We start from the raw sequence: 21,620 nt of genomic DNA on the forward strand, positions 1-21,620 counted from the left end.
GAAATTTGGAGCCTGCAGAGGTGCCTTGGGCACTCAGCCGACCTATGATGAACTTCCTTGTTCAGAGTTAGAAGAAATTGGCTCTTCAGTGTTGCCCAAACATCCAAAAATCAGGCCCCAAACAACAGTGAAGTTTAAATAAGTAACAAGCACCCAAAATGTTACATTTGCTTTCTGACTTCTAAAACTTTAGGGTTCACTCTATTCACATCTGCAAGATTTTCATTGTAATCATGTGTGAGGTAACCTCATTTAAAAAAAAATGGAAACTCAGATTTTCTCAATCATTTGACTCCAGAAGCTAAGGCTTTAAGAAAAACATTAAGTATCACAAGACTCTCAATAGAATTGCAAAAGCTGGCAACACTGCATTATGTTGTTCTTTACCATTGTCATATAAGCGGCAGATTGGCCTGCAGTTCTCAGGAGAGTGAAATCCAGGCCAAAACATAGGACATTTACAGACAGTTGGCTTCTGCTTCCATGTTCTCCAATGGCTGGCAGCAGGGGAAGCTGCTTGTAGGCCCAGTGTTGAGACAGCTGGTCCTGGGTCAAAGGAGGAGGAAGGGAAGTGTAATAGAACCTTCCTCCCCAGTAGCATTAGTACACCCTGACTACCTAACATCAAAATTCAAGATCAGCAAACTGAGTGAGTCTGGGGGGGGGGGTGCATCTGCCCACACTGGAAAGTGTGTATGGGATGTCTGGAAAGGAAGAGGGCAGATATCTGTCTGTCCTGGGGAAATGCCCGAGGGCAAGTCAAATGGAAATAGGGAGAAGGTTGGTTTGGATTGATGAGAGGCATGCTTGATGTTGCAGCACATCTGCCTTGCTTGACCCAGTCAGTGCTCCTTTCCTGCCTCCAAAACTGCGTTAACCACCAAGTGACAGGTTCTTTGCATTATTTTCCAAAAGCTTCCCTAATAGAAAAATGTTGCCTCTATTTCACAATTTCAGTCATATTTCAGACAACAAGTAAATAAGGACAATAGTGAACTGTGCGTTAGCAAAGTTTTTTTGTTTTAAACTAACAGCTATTGAAGGGGAATATACAAAATAGTGTGTAACTTGTACGACAGATTATCCTATATACTTAACATTCTAATAGGATAAAGGTTAAGCATAATATTGTTTGACCCCTTCAACTACAGACATTCATGCCATGTTATTGTTAGTATTGCATGTTAAGCAAGCAAATTTTCAATGAACTCGTGTTGGCTTTACCACAGACACAGATGTTAGGCGGACTCCTTTGTTCATAAGGTTCTCATTATTAACTCAAACCAAGTTGAATATTTGACTGAAGGAAAGGACCATATCATTGTTTTCAGATTTCACTCAATGACTTAACTGAACTACATCTGCCAGCTTTAGAAATACCAAGTATTTCTTGGCGCCAGTACTGGCGCCTTGTTCTATGACTACCATCCTAAACGTTTCAGCTTGAGGAAGTCTAGTAACCATAAAAACAATTTAATAAAAACTTAAATTGTGATTAAAAGTTACTCACTAGCTGACAGAACACAATAAAATTTGTTCTAAATATGAATTATTCCACAAAATAATCTAAGCACAGCAAATGGAATTCACGTCTGTAAAGATGTAGGCTAGAAAGCTAGAAAAATGTTTTCATGATTTATGAAGTCTGCACTATACTTGAAACCATATTTATTTAATAGGTAGGCTAGCAGTTCACAGGACAGTTCAGTCTGCTTTAAATCTATTCAAAGGCCCTGGGAAGCATAAAAGACACACTGAATATAAATATAACTCCTCTTTTCTGCCATCCTAGTATAAATGTGACAAATATTACAATCTCACCAAAATATTGCTCTTTATAATATTCTTGAAGATAAAGCAACTCAGAAGTCTATATGTAATATTCTAATACTAAACATAGGTGCAATTTTACACAGAAAATAAATAAAATGGAAGTCACAATGTTTCAAGGTGTCTAGGTTTCCAATGATGCTAACAGAGTTGGAATCAACAATACATCTCTTCATATAGGCTGGAGCCAAAGACACTAGATTTCATATATCTGACAGAACCCAAGTGAAAGAACGTAAATTGCAAGGCTTTGCATGAACAGCCACATTAACTGGGCAACCCTGTATATAATGCATGGCAATTACGTAACACTAGTCAAACGGGTAGATACACACTGGCATCAAGTACCTTCTGGCTTTTAGAAAAAAAAAAATATTGAAAACTCTTACTTAATAAAAGTTTATTGTACTTACCGTGCTGGATGTCTTTCATATCTAAATGAAGACTGGACATTAATATTCCAACTGCCTGAGATCTTTTGTTGCTTAATAACTTGACAACCTGGCCAAGAAAAGAAACATTTATTAACTTGCACGCAGCAGCCAGGATTTACAAAATATTTTGCACTGCTAGTTACGAATCCAAGAAATGCAAGGTACCTTGTACTGTACTTGTTTAATTGGATAAAACAGTTAGTAATGTGCTTTTATTCATGCTATGCAAAATGTACTTTTTCTGTGTAAGCCATGACAAGTGTAGACAGCCAGATAATCTGGGTGAAATCCTGGTCCTGTTGAATTCAGTGTAAAAACTGCCATTGATTTCAATGAAGCTACAATTTCACCCTCCATTAGGATATGCATTCCATCTTCACACTGATGTTACTGTCTTATAAAACAGGCTGTGTTTTGGATGTGTTTGGTTTCCAAAACCACACAATGATTTCCAGCTTCAATGTAAGCTAAAACTGTGAGAATGTCATATTTTGTTTGAACGTTTGACGCAGTAGTGGCCAATATGAATGATATTTAAAAAGCAAAATAACCATGTACATATTGAGATGTTCTTTGATCACTTTTATAATATTTTTTCCAGACTGCTATTCTCAACATTTACAAGAAACACACTTAAATAATAATAATAAATAAACAAACTTTTAGGGAACACAAAAAGTATCAAAGTATGTTATGAAAACTACATCTAGCTACTCAAACAAGCAGTTTTGAGGTTCTGGAGTTAAAATTAGCTGCATACATATCCATACATACCATGTGTTGGCTCTGTAAATACAAAAGCAACAATTAATTTACAGACTAGCTTCCAGATAGCTTTAAGCATAGTGGCCTCTTTCTTGCTTCTCATTCCAGTATTACAAAACACACAAAGAGTAGCTCCAGGAGAGATTCCTTATCAGGCAAATGATGTGGTCCTAGATAAAAGAGTTTTCTGTGTAAAGCAATTTGCTTCATAGTCTGAGAAGTATATGCCAATTACTTTTTGATTGAGACTACTTCTTTCTCACAGGCCATATAAGGGACACAAGACAGACTTTTCCTCTCTACAGGCCATTAAGTTTCAAGTGTTCTTGAAAAGCCAAATGTAATTAAAGCCAGTAAAAGTCCAATTTCCAGAAGCGACAGACTTCTTAACAACTATCAAAAACAGTTGATGGTGTTTATATTTTTAATTAAATTGGAGCATTCATAGAAAATAAATAATCTTAATTCATTGTCATAGAAAGGTTTCAAGACAAAAACTGTAGTTGCAATTATGTTCCTAGTTTTTGAGGGGAAACAGACTGGCAGATCAAAGTTATAAAGCATTAAAATAAGAACAGCTAATTGATGTATGACAGGTGGTTAAAAAAAATTCAAACTATTCTAGTCAGCATTGCTGAGCAGTAAATAATGTTTAATACACAGAAAAAGAACAAAACCACATTTAATGTTGAACAATTAAAAAAAGAATTATGGACATTTTGAAGTCACTATTTAGGTTTTATTAGCTGGAGGATGCTTCCCAAATGGCCAAATCATCCATTCTCTCTTGGGAAAAGATTTCTCCCAACATTTGAAAGAGTGCAGCTGATGATGACTGAATTAATCTAGCGAAAAGTTGGTTTATATCTAGGCAAGTATAAAGGTACATAAGGTGTTTTCCATCAGACCACTACTAAGTCTGATTCCTTTAGGATTTCATACAAGTGAATATAGGTTTTTAGTTTGATGTATAAAAAGAGGCTAATGGGAAATACAAGAGCATGACTTAGAATGTAGTGGATAGTCTGGCTAGAATAAGGAAGCTAGAGGAACTCCCAGAGTCAGGCTTTTCCAGCCTAGCTTCTTATATTGTCTCATAAAAGTTAAAGTCTTCACTGTGTCAGCTTATATTTTGTCTTGCTTTCTCTACACCTCCATTCTTCTAATTAGCCAGTGAAATGAAAATACTGTATCTTGCTGATGAACTGAAAAAGTAGCAAGCCAGAAACCAAATATGTTAACTTTTGCTTATGAATTTAAACAAAAAACAACCCTAAACTCAAGATACAATTTGAAAAAAAATCATTAAGGAATCTCAAAACATAAAAATCAAATGGACTGAAAAAGCTACTGAACATGGATGTCAAATGCAGATTTCAGAATTAAAGGATAGCACTTGGACTCATAAGTAAGAAAAACAATTAGATTAATCTGGATCTTTCATCAAAGGAGCTCATAGTACTCTCTCTTTCAAACTAGAATGTCTAAATATCAGGTAAACCTCAACCTCTTAAGACAAATCTAGACAGAGAAACAATCTGTAAGGGGTTTCTTGCAGTGGAGAGAAGCTATTAATTGTAACTAATAACATATTTAAGACCATCTATGTCTGTCTACAAAATAAAACAACTCTGTCATCAGGCTATGGCTTCAATCTTTACAGCCATTATATTGCCTCTAATAGAAATCTTGGCATCATGAGGGAAGTAAGCAATTACACAGAGAAAAAGCATTATTATACTGTTGTCACTTATACGTCTCCAAAGATTGTGCAGTACTGGAAAAACCATGAAGCATTTTGCTATAGACTGCAGCACTCTTTCTTCCAGGGGCAGGAAATCCCCTCCTATGTCAACTAATAAATCTTTAGAAATTTCACTTTAAAAATTATACATATTAATAGAAATGAATTGAACTCTGGAGATGGGGTGGAACTGAAATATTTTCCACTGCTTTGAATCCCAAGAGTAGAGCATCCCACAGGAGTATAATTGTGACAGACTAAGCCTGCTGTGGTCAGCTACAGAGGAAAGAGGTCCTTCTTGTGTTCCGTTTGAACCAGAATCTGCAGAAGGCAAGATAATTGCCCCAAACAGGAAACTGAACTAATGAAAATGGAAGTGGAAACACTTTTGGGAGAAATAGTCTCAAAAAAACAAAAGGGTAAAGCAATTGAAAGTAAACTAAACTAGTTAGGTCAAAGCTCAGGAACTTGTTACAGAGTGAACTAATGGAAGAGAGAATAATTACTGTTTATTGAGTATCGTAACTTTTCACTGTAACCAAATAGGGAAAGATATTGCCTATGTATAAGATGTAAGATTGGACCTCTGGGGCCAGAATTCTGAGTTATAAGAAGTGTATCCAAAGAAATATTGAAGTGAAGAGTAAGATCTATCATTTCTGGGCCTGCGAACAAAGTGTATAGAAAAGTGATTGAAAAGAAGGTTGTGACATAGTAATTGCCACTTTTTGGCTAGTTACATTTAAAAAGTAGGCTATTTCATTTTGATTTTTATACGCATCTTAACTTTAGTTTTAATTCAATCCACAGAAAATTGCATGAATACCGAAGTTTCCTGTTTCCTTTTTCTTTCAATGTTTCCTCCAATACAGTGGCTGTAATGATACAATACTAATTAACAAAACATGAATATTAGCATATGTGCCTAAAGCAACTCCCACAATTTAAAAATAAAATCATTTGCTGAGCAGTCTAGCCCTACTGGCTACAGCAGAGGTAGGCTGTACCCTACCCTAACTACGGCCCGCGGTCTCGACCGTCCTGCCTCGCCCTTGAGCTCCCGGCCAGGGAAGCTAGCCAGCCAGCCTCTGGCCCCTCCCCTACTGTCCTCCCTCCCCCACAGCCTCAGCTCACCATGCCACCAGTGCTCCAGGCAGTGGGGCTGTGAGTTCCTGACAGATAATGCAGGAGAGTTTTACAAGAATTCTCACTTTCTGGTTCATAATTTAACTGTTAATATTAACCAAAAGTGTCCCATGGTTCTTGTTGGTAAGGAAAACTACTAATTAATTCTTAAACAAAAAATAAATCACACACATGCAACTCAACTGTACAAAACCTAGAATCTATTATCAGATTTGTAAGGAATATGCAAAAACCTTAAGTTTCCAAACAAAAACTTGAAAGACCAGATCAAAGCAATAAAGCACTAATCAGCCTAAATCCCCTTCACTGGGCAGGAACTAAAGCCTTTTAGGATCTACACTGCAATTAGACCTGTGGCTGGTGACTTGGGCCATGAGGCTCCAACCCAGGCCTGAACATCTACATCACACTTAAACAGCCCCTTGCAAGAGCCCCAGGAGCCCAAGCCAGCTGGCACAGGCCAGCCGCAAGTTTCTAATTACAGTGTAGACATACTTTATTATTAACAGTCTAAGGGTAACAAATTTCTGGTGGAAGTGTATAGGTCCCTACAAATAATACCAAATGGAATTGTACATGTTTCCTATAAAGACTCAAGATTTATCATCACATTTAGGAACTGAGGACATCCAGTGGCTTCTTTACAATAGAAAGCGGTTAAGGCAATCCTAAAAGTAAGTCTGGAGTAAAATACTGATCAGGAAGGACATCGGTGCTGGTAGCTTCACATTCTTGCTGCAACATTTTTAGCATAGGAAGCCAGTTCTGGCTGCTAACGCCAAAAATATCCAACAACAGCCAATCAGGACAATTCCCTTGCTGTTAAGGAGTGGAAGCAAGGAGTAGTGTCACAGCTCCAGCATTCAATGAAATGCACTAGAGCTGGCTAAAGACTAATAGCCAATGACCATGCTCATTGACTCTGAAGATGCACTGGCTAAGTGAGTTGACTGAACTGTATGTAATCAACAGCTGTTATTTTGGGGCTGTGTTAGTGCACTGGTCAAATGGGTTATTTACTTACATACTTTCGGTGGCAATTAATCTGGGTCAGGAGAAGGGGCCTTTGGAACAAGTTGAAGAAATTTGTGTTGAGTCAGATGCCAACTTCTCTTAGATAGACTCCAGTCTATTCCAATCGTAAAGAACGGCTACAACAGTGTATTGAAGCCTCCACGTCTTCTTTCACTTTTTATACCCTCCCCACAGACTTGAGCATGACATTTTATTGTCACCATCACCAGGTTTCCCGGTAAATATTCAGAACCAATCTCTAGTTTGTATTGACGGTGTTAAGGTAAAGGGAAAAGGAGCTGTAGCACACGAGTGGCAATGCTGTGATATAGCAAGATCCCCAACATTTTCTACTAGTCTTAAAAAGTAGTGTGCGCGGCCCCAGGTGTTTAATACATATCTTCATGGCAAAGTGTTTAACAAAGCTACCCATATCACAGGGGGCCCACGTCACATGGGGGCCACTAGTTCCTTCAGGAATACAGACCAGACTAAAATCTAATGCTCCAGGGAAGGTTGGTTCTGGCTAGGCTCTGTATAAGTGTGCTTTGAACTCCATTCTCCCCCTAATTAGTATATATATGTATATGTTTCTTGACTGGGACCTCCTATCCAATCAGCTCTGCTCCCTTTGCCAATTCAAGAATCTCCTTTACACATCAATACAAATTAGAAATTTCAAAACTCTCCTCACCATACACCTCTATAAAGATGCCATCCACCAGTTGTTGTCACGTTGTATAAATTAGCACAATACCTTTAATGCAAACTGCTAGCCAGCCTTATATGCCTACTTCATAATGCTGCAACTTTTGTTTGAAAATTAGGTCCGGGCTAACTCTTTAGCTTATCTTTCATTCTTTCCCACCTTCCTCACTATTCAGCTTTCATAAGTCATAAGCTTTCAACCCTATGTATAAGAAATTGTTCATATTCTTTCACACAGTTTTACCATTAAAATAGCATAGATTTATATGTTGTTGGTTGAAACAAATACCACTCGTGTTATTATAGAGGTAATCCTCCAATAATAGATTGCTGCTCTAGTTAATGACTCTCTGTTATGGCATTAGATGAAAAATTACTCAGATTGTTTAGATTCAGATACACAGTAATAAGTAAAATAAGCATCATGTTCTTCAACTGGAGACAGAACAATAGACTAAAATGTTCCTCTAATTAGAAGCAATCATGGATTCAAATTTTAAAACTGCAGAGGGGAATACATAGAAACATTTCAACTCCCTGGTTTTAAAACAAAACACAGGGCTCCCCCACAAACCGCAAGACCTGAACATCTCTGCCAGTTTAGCTCATCGTTATTCACAACAACTGGCTTTTTCCCCCTCATTATTTCTTGAGGACCACAGCTATGATTTTCAAAAAGGGGTGACTCGGGTTAGGCTCTCCAGTCCCTATTTAGGAAACTATAGGGGGATTTTAAAAGTTTCTAAGTGAGTTACGAGCATAATCCCATTGACTTTCATAAGGCACAATATAGTCTTTCTTCAAACTTACACTTTGTAAAAATTTGGTATAAAACCCACAATTTTCAAACTTCTCATGCAATGCACTTACCAGGCCATCTGCACGTGTGGTTACCTAACTGGTACAAACAAACTTAATCACTGTACACACAAATTAGGCATACATTTGCTCATTCATTTTGAATGCATCATTGCATGCCTCAATTTGTTAAAAATTATGCTCATTCTGAAGCTACTTTATTACAAATTATCTCTGAACTTCAGGGAGATTGACAAAGGAAAGTGGAAAAGCAAAGGAAAGAAACTGCTATGATCTCAAATGAGAGATCTTAGATCCATTTAAAAACAGGAAATGTCTCACCTGACAGAGAGAAAAAGCTTTAGGGCCTTTCCTTTAAGTACAATGTATGTGGTGACAGAAGAGACACTATAAAGATTGTGCCTTTTACTCAACTTATTCACTCCCTGACTTGCATCTGAAGAAGTGAGGTTCTTACCCACGAAAGCTTATGCTCCCAATATTTCTGTTAGTCTTAAAGGTGCCACAGGACACTCTGTCACTCCTTATGTGTCTTTCCAGTTATCACTGCTCAGTTTGGTTATTAAAACTCCTTTATGTTTTACTGAAGTCAGCACTTGAGAACTAAAATAGCTATAAAGAAAAAAATCTACATTTGATTCTATTCTATTCATACTAAGCAAAATCATTTTTCTAATTTCACAGGATTTTGGAGTGTAAAGAACAAAATTAAATTAAATCAGAGATCATATGGTGCTCAGATATAAAAATAATGATTTGACATAAAATGAGCACATTTTATATAAATGTCATTGATAATAGAGGTCATACATTTAACTGTGATTGTATGAAACCATCAAATACCATTGCACTAAACCTTCAAGTTTCGGGGTGACAAAATTTTAAACCACTTGATAGGGAAATGAGTGTTGTGTGTGGAAAGAAATTGTAGCCATTTTATAATTTGACCTACTCTAAGTATCACTGAACTAAAAAGTTTAAACTCCATTATTTTTCTGGAAAAAAATCACTTATTACTATCACTGAAGCTCCTAATTTCCTCCTCAGCTATTGCAGCAGTAAAAATCAGGGGTGAGAACTTCACCCCCACAGCTCCGGGAGCAGCCCGGCCCCGCTGTGATCTACCCCGGCCCCACTGCGATCCGCCCCGGCTACCTCTGGCCGGCCTGGCCCCAAGCACCCATCCCGGCCCCCAAGCCTGCCCGCTGGGATGGGGGAGCCCAGATCCCCAGCCCGGGACCCGCCTGCAAACAGTCTATCCTCCTGCACCCCAACTCCTTGCCCCCCGCCCCTCCAACCCTCTGCCCTGAGCCCCCTCCTGCCCCCTGCCCCCAACCCCCTGCCCTGAGCCCCCCCTGCACTCCGCACCCCTCCTGCACCCCAACCCCCTTCCCAGAGCCCCCTCATGCACCTTGCACCCCTCCTTTGCCCCAATCCCTTCTCTAAGTCCCTTCCTGCACACTGCACCCCCCCCACCCCGACCTTTATGATGTTCACCTTAAAAAAAATATTCCCTGGGTGCACACCCTAATGGAATGTGCTGTGCATGCCTATGCCCCCCCCCGACCCTTTAAATTGCAGAAAAGGGCCAGAGCAGCAGTTAAATCCTCTTTAACAGCCCATGTGCCTAGGGAGGGAGGATTCTCCCGGAAGAATGCAATGAGAAGACCACAAAAGACTGTGCTTTGAGGACTCCTTGGCAAGCAGTAGCATATGGGGTGGGGTGGGGTAGGAAGGAGTGTATCAGGAGTGGGACTTCAGCACTTAGAGTGGTAGAGATTCCAAGCAGCATCAAAAAGCTTCAAAAGGTCTCATTTTTATCCAACACGGAACAAGAATTTCCCCCCCCCAAACTTTTAGAAATATTTGTTGAATGGAATAACTATTTCCTTGCCAAGCTTAAATTTTGGTCCAGGTTCTGAGGGGAGTGTGTTCTAGTGGGCACAGACTCTTTTCCCCCTATCCCCCCTAAGCTTGACCCCTTCTGCCCCTTTTTGATTCCATATCCCATTCCCTGGTTCCACATCCCAGTCCCACTCTCCTCCACCCCCATGCCCACTGGTCCCAGTGCCCTCCTTGCTATCCCAGGGATCTGGCTTCTCACCCCTCTGCTTTTCAGTCAGGCTGTTTCCTCCTCCGCCGCCATGCTCCTTGGGTACCAGCTGAAGGGGTCAGAAGACAAGAGAGAAAGTCTCCCTGCTCTCAGTGCTCATGCCTGATGCCACATTACTGAGAGAGAGAGAGAGAGAGAGAGACTCCCTCCCTACAGCCCCCAGTGGTTATGGCCCTCACCTGGGACATGAGAAAGTCAGGTTCAATTAATATTTAATCATTTAGATAAAGTGGTGCCAGGAAAAGCAATTTCATGGAAAGTCTTGTTCAGCATCTATATACCTGGGATGGAACATGGTTACTACAGATGCAATCTTTGGAACATTTAACTACAAATACAAAGTTGTACGGAGCATGTGAAAACAGATTTGTAGTGGCTCATAACTTGGCCAAATGTATGGAAAATTTCACAGGGACAGGCTACAAATGGGACATCCTTGACAGCAAGGTGACACTCTGCCAAATTTCAAAGTCTCTGCTCCAAAGCACAGAGGCACTAAAGTTTCTCAAGGAAAAAGTTTTTTTTTTTTTTTTTTTTTTTTTAAACATGGCAATATTAATCCAAAATTATTCAGCCTGAGGCTGACACCTAGCATGGGGAATGTCTGCCTGAACCACTGGCAAAGCTAAAAGCAAATGAAAACAGGGTTTTATAATGTAAAGAGCCAGGAAATTTTAATAAATGACACTAGCTTGGCCAACCATGGGGGGGCTTTCTTTGAAGACAAATTCAATGAAGCTACACTGATTTACAACAGCTGAGAATCCTCATCCTACTATATTAATGGGGACAACAGACAACTCTCCGACACCTCCTACTATAGAGAACTCAAAGAACACTGCATACCACAATTTACTCAGGAATTTAAGGCTATCATCAAATCCTTCCCCAAAAAACTCCAAACGAAATTCTACAAACTCATCCCCCAAAAACCCACCTTCTTCATGCTTCCCAAGATACCCAAACAAGATAACCCAAACAGACCCACCATACTGGTCACAGCACTCTTACTGAAGGAATATCTAGACCAGTGCTCTCCAACCTTTTTTCGCCCAAGATCATTTTTTGAATTTAAGGGCAACCCAGGATCTACCCTGCCCCTTCCCCGAGGCCCCACCCCTTCCCCAAAGCCCTGCCCCACTCACACCTCCCCCTGCTCTCTGTCACTCACTCTACCCCATCCTCACTTACTCACCTCAGGCAGCTCCCGGTCAGTGGCACAGTGGGGCTAAGGCAGGCTTCCTGCCTGCCCTGGCCCCACTCAGGCACATCGGCACCTCCTCCCCATCACGAGCCGGGCCATCCTGCCAGCAAGTAATGCACCATATGGCAATGCTGCACCTGGAAGGGGCCAATGAGCCCCTGCAGCCCTGGGGGGCACATGGCTCCGCACACTGCCCCTCTCTGCAGACACTGCCCCCACAGCTCCCATTGGCCACAGCTCCCCATTCCCAGCCAATGGGAGCTGCGAGGGTGGTGCTGTCAGGCAGGAGCAGCATGTGGAGACCCCTCCCCACCCCGCAGGGACATGCTGGCCGCTTTCAGGAGCGGCGTGGGGCCGCGGCAGGCAGCCCCACTGCACCGCTGCAGCCAGAGATTGCGATTTACTGGGAGAGTGTCCAGGATTGACCCGTCAATTGCAATCAACAGGTTGGTCATCACTGATCTAGACTCGCAGAAACCATCCTCAAAGCACTCACCACACAAAGGGCCAGCTTCCTCTACAAACTCCAGAACATTTACAACCTCCCTCAGAACACCATCCTTGCCACCATGGATGTCACTTCCCTGTATATGACCACCCCTCACAATGAAGGCATAGCTCCCTGCTTCATATATTTACAAGACAATGGACAACCCTCAGATACCCATCCCAAATACATTACCAAAATCATCTATTTCATCCTCGCCCATAACAATTTTACATTCAACAATAAGCATTGTCCAAATCAATGGAACAGCTATGGGTACTAGGATGGCTCCCCAATACTCCCACCTCTTCATGGGCCACCAAGAAGAATTTCTGGACCAAACCATCAAGCCAGATGTTATACTGAAATATACTGATGATATTTTCATCCTCTGGCAACTCCCTCATAGATTTCCACCACAATTTCAACCACCACCACCACCACTCCTTAAAACGCTTTCTGTAACACTCCCACACCAGCATCAACTTCCAGGACACCACAATGAGCTTCAGCAGTGAAACCCTACTGATAACTATATACAAGAAACCCACAGATCACCACAACTACCTTTATAGATCCAGTGACCACCCCAAACACACTAAGAAATATGCTATCGACAGCAAGGCAATATGATATACGCTCTGAGGAGGAAGTCCATAGAACGGACAAGCCAAATACTGTTAGAAAACCTGCTTCAATTCAGAAATAAAATCCCAACCAACCACACAGCCCTACTTGTCACCTACCATTCCACACTAGAACCCATATGGGTATAATTGAACAACTACAACCCATACTCAATGGGAACCCCATCCTGAAATCTTTCCTGAACTCCCTCTTCTGGCCTTCAAATTATGTCCCACCTCTCCAAGCTCATCATCAGAAGCAAGCTCCTCACAGACTACAGAACATCAACTCAAAGCGGCACCAGACCCTGCCAGACCAACAGATGCAAAACCTGCAGACATACCTACACTGCTACAATGATCGGCACCCCTTCACAACACACCTTTCAAGATCCATAGGTCCTATACATGCCTATCACAACATGTGTGAAACTCATCCAATGAAAACTATGTGGGTGAAACCAGACAATCACTGCGCTCTTGAATGAGCTCACAAAAAAATTATACGAGACAAAAACACCCTATCACCTGTGAGTGAACACTTTTCACAATCACTCTATATCTGATCTATCAGTCTTCATCCTCAAAGGAAACCTGCACAACATTTTTAAAAAATGAGCCTGGGCGCTTACATTAATAACTTTGCTAGATACTAAAAATCATGGACTGAATAGAAATACTGGATTTATGGCTTGTTACAAAAATCTTAACCCACTAACCGCCCTCCCCACCAGCTGCTTTCTCCCCCACACTTCCTTTTCCCCTTATGACTAGAGAGGTGTTAATGGGCCACTTCACCAGGAATAATCCCTTGAAATATGTGTTAACTCTTTATGCTAAACAATCTGTTAGATCTTGTATTTAGCCATGTCTCTCTGAGTTAGGACATGTCTACACTTACAACTCTGCAGCAGAGTAAGGCCTGGTATACACTAGGAGGTTATGTCGAATTTAGCAGCGTTAAATCAAATTAACCCTGCACCCACCCACACAACAAAGCTATTTAGTTCAACATAGAGGTCTCTTTAAATTGATTTCTGTACTCCTCCCCGACAAGGGGAGTAGTGCTAAATTCGACATGGCCATGTCGAATTATAGTAGGTGTGGATGGAATTAGACAGTAATAGCTCCGGGAGCTATCCCACAGTGCACCACTCTGTTGACACTCTGGACAGCAGTCCGAGCTCGGATGCTCTGACCAGCCACCCAGGAAAATTTGAATTCCTTTTCCTGTCTGGCCAGTTTGAATCTCATTTCCTGTTTGGACATCGTGGCGAACTCAGCAGCACTGGCAATGATGCAGAGCTCTCCAGCAGAGATGACCATGCAATCGCAGAATAGAAAGAGGGCCCCAGCATGGACTGATTGGGAAGTCTTGGATCTGATCACTGTGTGGGGCGATGAGTCTGTGCTTTCGGAGCTGCGATAGAAAAAATGGAATGCGAAGATCTACGAGAAGATCTCCAAAGCCATGACGGAGAGAGGATACAGCCGGGATGCAATGCAGTGCCGCTTGAAAATCAAGGACCTGAGACAAGGCTACCAGAAGACCAAAGCAGCAAATGGACGCTACGGATCCCAGCCCCAGACATGCCGTTTCTATGAGGTGCTGCATTCCATTCTAGGTGCGGCCACCACCACTACCCCGCCATTGACCGTGGACTCTGACAATGGGGTATTGTTGATGGCCGCTTCCTCGGAGATGTTCGCGGATGGGGAAGATGAGGAGGACGAGGCAGTCGACAGCGCATACAACGCTGATTTCCCCGACAGCCAGGATCTCTTCATCACCCTCACGGAGATCCCTTACCAACCCTCCCAAAGCATTAACCCTGACCCTGAATCAGGGGAAGGATCAGTCGGTAAGTGCTTTAAACATATAAACATTTATTTTGATCAGAACAGGAATGGAATATTAACAATGGGTTTTTCATGGATTACTTTGCCCTAGGCGCTTTACTTTTTAGTCCTTGCCAGTGCAGCTACTGGAAAATTCTGTCAATATGTCCGGGGATAGAGCAGAAATCCTCCTGGGACATCTCCACGAAGCTCTCCTGGAGGTAATTTGAAAGCCTTTGCATTAGGTTCCTGGGGAGAGCGGCCTTATTGCGTCCTCCATGGTAGAAAACTTTTCTGTGCCAGGCTAGCAGCAAGTACTCTGGGATCAGTGCCTCACACAGCATGGCCGCATATGGCCCTGGTTTTCGCTGGCATTCACGCAGCATGCGGTCTTTCTCTGTGTCCGAAATCCTCACCAGTGTGATATCACTCATGGTGACCTGCTTTAAATTAGGGGAATGTTAGTATTGGGACTGATTGCCTGTTCCTTTACATAACTGTAACTGGTCGTTTACAGCCACGCGGTTCAGGCGGGACGGGGCAGCATACAGGGATCTTTCCCGGAGACAACCGCGAGGGGGGTGGGATGGGGCAGAGTTCATGGTGGCCGGATTGCCGGCAGCAGGAACTGGCCAACGCTAGGGGCATTGCTTTGAATGTGAAAGGAGGGCACTGCTATAAATTAAGCTTTCAGCAGCCAAAAGTCTACGGCTTCCATGCCCGCCTGTTACCCGAATTCCGCTGTCCCACCCCGCTTGTGTGATCTGTACTCCAAGACCCCAGGCACTGAATGGGAAGGCCGAAAATTCGACCTTGTACTGAGTGCGCATGTGATAGGTGCTGTGCATGGTCTTGTTCACAGAGAAAGACTAGGTTCATTGTTCACAAAAATGTATCTTTGTGAGGAATTCACTCCCTTTTTCCCATCCCAAAGCTGCGAGTGTCCCCCACCCAGAGGCTGGCACAGATTAGGAGCCAAAAGAGAAGGACACGGGACGAGATGTTCTCCGAACTTATGGGCTGCTCCCGAGCCGAGGCGGCACAGCAGACCCAGTGGAGGAAGAACATGTCACAATACCAGCAATCACACAGCAAACGGGAGAACAGGTGGCAGCAGGAAGACCAGCAGACTACTCAAACGCTGCTTGGACTAATGAGGAAGCAAACGGACATGCTCCAGCATCTTGTAGATGTTCTGCAGGACCAGAGGCAGAAGGACAGAACCCCACTGCAGTCTCTCTCTAACCGCTCTATAGTGATATAGAGGATCACTATAGGCATCTCCACATACCCAACAGTTATTTTGTGGTCCGGGAAGTAAATACCTTCCTGCAGCCGTCTAAACAGACCTGAGTTCCTGAAAACATGAGCGTCATGAACCTTGCCTGGCCATACGACGTTGATGTTGGTAAAACGTCCCTTATGGTCCACCAGTGCTTGCAGCACCATTGAAAAGTAGCCCTTTCTGTTAATGTACTGGCTGGCCTGGTGCTCCGGTCCCAGGATAAGGATGTGAGTTCCATCTATAGCCCCACCGCAGTTTGGGAATCCCATGGCGGCGAAGCCATCTATGATGACCTGCACGTTTCCCAGGGTCACTACCTTTGACAGCAGTAGCTCAACAATAGCGTTGGCTACTTGCATCACAGCAACCCCCACGGTAGATTTGCCCATGCCAAAGTGGTTCGCGACTGACTGGTAGCGGTCTGGTGTTGCAAGCTTCCAGAGAGCTATGGCCACTCACTTCTGGACAGTCAGAGCTGCTCGCATCCAGGTGTCCTTGCGCTTCAGGGCAGGGGACAGCAACTCACAAAGTTCCAGGAAAGTTCCCTTACGCATGCGAAAGTTTCGCAGCCACTGGGATTCATCCCAGACCTGCAGCACTATGCGGTCCCACCAGTCCGTGCTTGTTTCCCAGGCCCAGAATCGCCCTTCCACAGCATTAACATGACCCATTGCCACCATGACATCCACGGCGCGGGGTCCCGTGCTTTGTGAGAGGTCTGTGCCACTCTCAGACTTCATGTCCTCACTGCGCTTCCGTAGCCTCCTCGCCCGACTTCTCAGCATCTGCCTCTGAAAAAGGTGGATGATAAGGTGTGAGGTGTTGACAATGGCCATAACTGCAGCGATGGTCGCAGCGGGCTCCATGCTCACAGTGCTGTGGCATCCGCGCTGTCACTCACCAGAAAAGTGTGCGAACTGATTGCCCGCCGGCGCTTTCAGAGAGGGAGGGCGGGAGTGATGGTTGAATGACGACAGTTACCCAAAACCACCCTCGACACATTTTTTCCCCAGCAGGCATTGGGGGCTCGACCCAGAATTCCAATGGGCAGCGGGGACTGCGGGAACTGTGGGATAGCTGCCCACAGTGCACCGCTTCCAATGTCGATGCTTGCCCCATTAGTGTGGACTCACAAAGTCGAATTACTGTTCTTAGTGTGGATACACACATTCGACTTTGTAATATCGGTTCCACTAATTCGATTCAAGTAAAATCGAACTACTCTCGTAGTGTAGACATACCCTAAGTTGCGTCGCACTGACACAGTGCTATGCACACTAGCGCTTATACCAGTGTAATTTATGTCACTCAAGGGGATGGACTCACACTTCTGACTGAAAAAAGTTTAACCAACAAAAGTGCTAGTGTAGCTATAGCATTAGTTTCCCAGTCCTGAAGAAGAGCTCTGTGTAAGCTTGTCTTTCTCACCAACAGATGTTGGTCCAATACAAGATAGCCTGGGACTACCACAGCTACCACAACACTGCATGAAAGTTATTTGGACAGCTTTTTTTCCAAAACTGTTTCAAATGTAGCCAATGTTTTACATGTAACAAATATAATCAACCCACAACTAAGCACGTATAAGCATCCTCATAGAAAAATAAATCAGTTTCCACAAATAAAACTTTTCTGCAAATAAGAACATTAACTTAGCACTGCTATTCAATGTACTGCATAAACACACAAATAGCATGTATTTCAAAATCCAGAAGGAAAAATGAAAAGGTATTTTCCATAGATCAATAGGGTACAAAACACATCTACTTTGTATAACAGATCACCATAAAAAAACACTACAGAAACACTAATTGTAGGATCTTTACAAATGTCAATATTTATCAGAGAATCCAGGTAAATCAGAAACAGTTTAAAGGTGCTTCCTATAAAACACTCTTGTGGAATTATGGCTATGCCTTCTCACAATAATGGCTTCTTCTGCTGAGCACAGATGAACTTCATTATCCAAATGTTTACTATGGTATAATTTAAAAAGTATTAAAAATGAACTCACATTCAAATTTACTGAGGATGTGCGCATAGAATAGGTTTTTAAAGCCTATCCATTTCAAATTTCTATTGGTTTAATATTTTATGAAACCTAAATGATAAGTTGTTTGCAGTGTTCTTGTGGAAGAGCTGTGCAGCTTTTAAGCTTCTCTTTCACCAACAGAAGTTGGTCCAATAAAAGATATTACCTCACCCCCCCTTGTCTGTTTATCAATATGAACATTTTACATTTACATCTTCAGCAAGTGCTACTTCTAATGCAGGCTTCAGTTGCCTCCTCTGCATAATAAGCAGCAGATTTAGCTATCAGTTTGATATTTCCAGAGACAGAAGTTCAATAAATCAACCTATCTATAATGGCATTTTCAGGTGGGGGAAGCTGGAGGGGCAGCAGCACCACATTAATCTGATAAATACAACAGAGGTAGCACTTAAGGGGATACTTTTGTGTCATGTTAAAATGGCAACACAAATTGTTGGTTCTAAATTGAACCACATTCTTAAATTCAATCTTGTTAACTTCTGTGCGTAGACAACATGTTCTTTGGGAATCCTTTCAAAATGTTCAGGGACTACTTGAAGCATAATTGATAACAATATAAGAAAATTCTTGACATTGGAAGGAAAACAAATTCTGTCAGTCATTGAAAGCCACATCCACTAATGTTTAACCACAACTACTGTCTGTCTCTGTTTAACCACTATTTGTCTGCCACAGAACTTAATAGCCATCATTTTTATTGTTTATAGAGGTTTGCATTGCCAAACCCCATAAAATGTAAACAAAGTAACATTTCACAGGGCAGGCATCAGGTATAATTTTGTACTCACTTCTCTTCATGCCGAGTTACTATATGTACATGGTTCCAATACCACCACCTGATTTTTTCAGTGTCAAAAGCAGCAAGAATCCATTTGGTTCTTCACATATTTAAGACCCTGACACCATGAAGCAATTGAATATGACATATTTAAAAACCTCGAAGGTGAACACTGACTCACTTCACTATAAACAGAAAAACATTGCAACCTTGCATATCTGTCAAAGAGTATATATTGTAGATTCTACAATTCATAACCAAAGTGTGATTGTTTTACTTTTATATAATTCTGATGTTGAAATATTGTATTTTGATCCCAACAAATACATTCTGTTAAGTCTGCAGCAAATGAAAAAAAAATCATTGTTTGAAATGTAGAACACGTTTATAGGACTATAGTGAAAATTAAGTTACTTATGATTAAGTGGAGTGCTCTAGCGGCTGAACCTTGAAGGTGCTGAGCTCACTGAACTCCTATTGACATGCAGCATCTTGCAGAATTGCTCAGGACCATTGCCGGGGTTCCTTCCTCTGAACTCTGAGGTACAGATGTGGGGACCCACATGAAAGACCCCTAAGCTTATTTTTACCAGCTTAGGTTAAAAACTTCCCCAAGACACAAATTCCTTTCTTGCCTTAGTATCGCTGCCACCACCAAGTGATTTAAACAAACATTCAGGAAGGGCCACTTGGAGCCCTACCTTCCCCAAATATCCCCCCAAACTCCTACATCCCCTTTCCTGGGGAAGCTTGAGAATAATATCCTCACCAATTGGTACAGGTGAACACCAACTCAAACCCTTGGATCTTAAGAACAATGAAAAATCAATCCGGTTCTTAAAAGAAGAATTTTAATTAAAGAAAAGGTAAAAGAATCACCTCTGTAAAATCAGGATGGTAAGTACTTTACAGAATAACAAAAGACTCAAAAACACAGAGAATTTCCCCTCTAGGCAAAACTTTAAAGTTACAAAAACAGGGATAAACCTCCCTCTTAGCACAGGGAAAATTCAAAAGCTAAAACAAAAGATAACCTAACACGTTTATTTCCTATTATTTACTATTTCTGCAATACTAGATGCTTAGTTCAGATATGCTTAAGCAGATGTAAGTTCCCTGTTCTGTTTCCTGGCTGGCTCCGAGAGACATAAACCGAAAACCTTCCCCCACAGATTTGAAAGTATCTTCTCCCCTTATTGGTCCTTTTGGTCAGGTGCCACCCAGGTTATCTGAGCTTCTTAATCTTTACAGGTAAAGAGGAATTAACCCTTTACAGGGTAAAGACTCATTTTATGCTACCCTTAGCTGTATGTTTATGACAACCATGAAGTCTCATACCCCAAATATCTTGCGTCTGCAAATCTTCACTTCAGGTCAGTGTTTTGCAGACCTCAGAACCATCAGGAGGCATTGGCCCCTGAAGATGGGTGGTGGTGTGCATGTTGTGCATGTGACGGCATCATGTGTAATTGCACATGTAACTTGACATCAAGCTCATTAAAGATTTTTTTTGGAAAGGCATATACCCTAAGTTGCGTCCCACTGACACTGGGAACTGAGAAAATAAAGGCTCATAAGCCACAGACTTCAAAGAGGCAGGGAAGGCAAGTAAAAATCTGTGAAGACAATGTATTTCTAGTTCTCCATTTACTTGTAAGTATTTAATTTTCACTCTTACTTAATGGCCTCCACAGATCCTCTTTCCTGGAAATTAATTCCAAATATATGATGATTAATTAGCAAATAATGGCATCTCATCTTGCTGATAGCTGAAGTGGGGCAGCTGGTCTGGGGAACATGTGCGCATGTGCAGGGAGTGCCTGTGGATAGAGCAGGAGTTATGATGGAGGGGTGAATGAGAATGTGGAGCAAACAGTGAGTCTAGTACCATATTCCTGGTACAATGGGCTTTATGGCGCCCCCCCCCCCAATATCTGAAATCAAACTTTCAGTTATCAACTATGAGTATAAAGAGCAGGCCATTTTAGTAGCATCTGTACAGAACATCCAAAGGAGAAAATTTCTCCAAATACAACAAACTAGATGGACTTTCAGAAAGACCTAAGCTATCCAGTCTACCCAGGAAATAGCCACATGCTCACAATAAGTTTGTGGAGTAAAACCCAGCAGAGTCATGGGGTCTGGAGATGAGAACTGGAGATTTAGATAAAAATTAGACTTTCAGCAAGATATTCAGAAAAGATAATAAAAACTACCTTGCCTTTAAAAAGACATTGGAAGGGGGGTAAGCCATAAAAGCTTGAAGTTGACTCACACACACCTGACAGAGGCCACCATCACCAAGAAGGCCACTTTTAAATATAGATGTCATATGAACATCACATGATTGAAGGATCTGTAAGCCTACCAAGCTGCATTAGAGGGGTACAGTTACAAGAAGTCCTTAAAGAATCACTTTATAAGCAAATGCAGGTGAAAAAAAAAATAGCCAGCATGGCAAGTGGCATTCTAAGATGGAGGGCACTCAACAAGAATGAGGAATCAGATCCTGCCTGCTAAACTGGGAAACGTGAGCTTTCACTATGGACTTGAGCAGAAATTGACAAAACTTCAAGCCACAAACCCAAGGATTCTGTTAGGATGCCAGAATCCACCATATGATGTGGATTGTCATAGTATCAGAGTGCCTGCTGGCTAAATAAAGAGAAACTTTGTCTGTATGAACCAATCCTTCCATCCTTCTTGGAGAAGATCGATATGTCTGGCATAAAGAAGAGATTTTGCAGCCAGAGTTAGGAGATTTGAATGCCAGAA

General features: G+C 42.0%; 1 protein-coding gene across 1 annotated transcript in view; it reads right to left on the minus strand.

Moving 5' to 3' along the window:
- FMN2 (formin 2) overlaps window positions 1-21,620 on the minus strand; it is a 231,279-nt gene that overhangs the window by 122,375 nt on the left and 87,284 nt on the right. The window contains exon 7 of the mRNA XM_054021267.1: window positions 2,244-2,331. Within this exon, the coding sequence (XP_053877242.1) occupies window positions 2,244-2,331 (88 nt within the window). The remainder of the gene's footprint in view (window positions 1-2,243; window positions 2,332-21,620) is intronic.

Source organism: Malaclemys terrapin, chromosome 3 (assembly GCF_027887155.1).
Source record: "Malaclemys terrapin pileata isolate rMalTer1 chromosome 3, rMalTer1.hap1, whole genome shotgun sequence".
NCBI classification, from domain to species: Eukaryota; Metazoa; Chordata; order Testudines; family Emydidae; genus Malaclemys; species Malaclemys terrapin.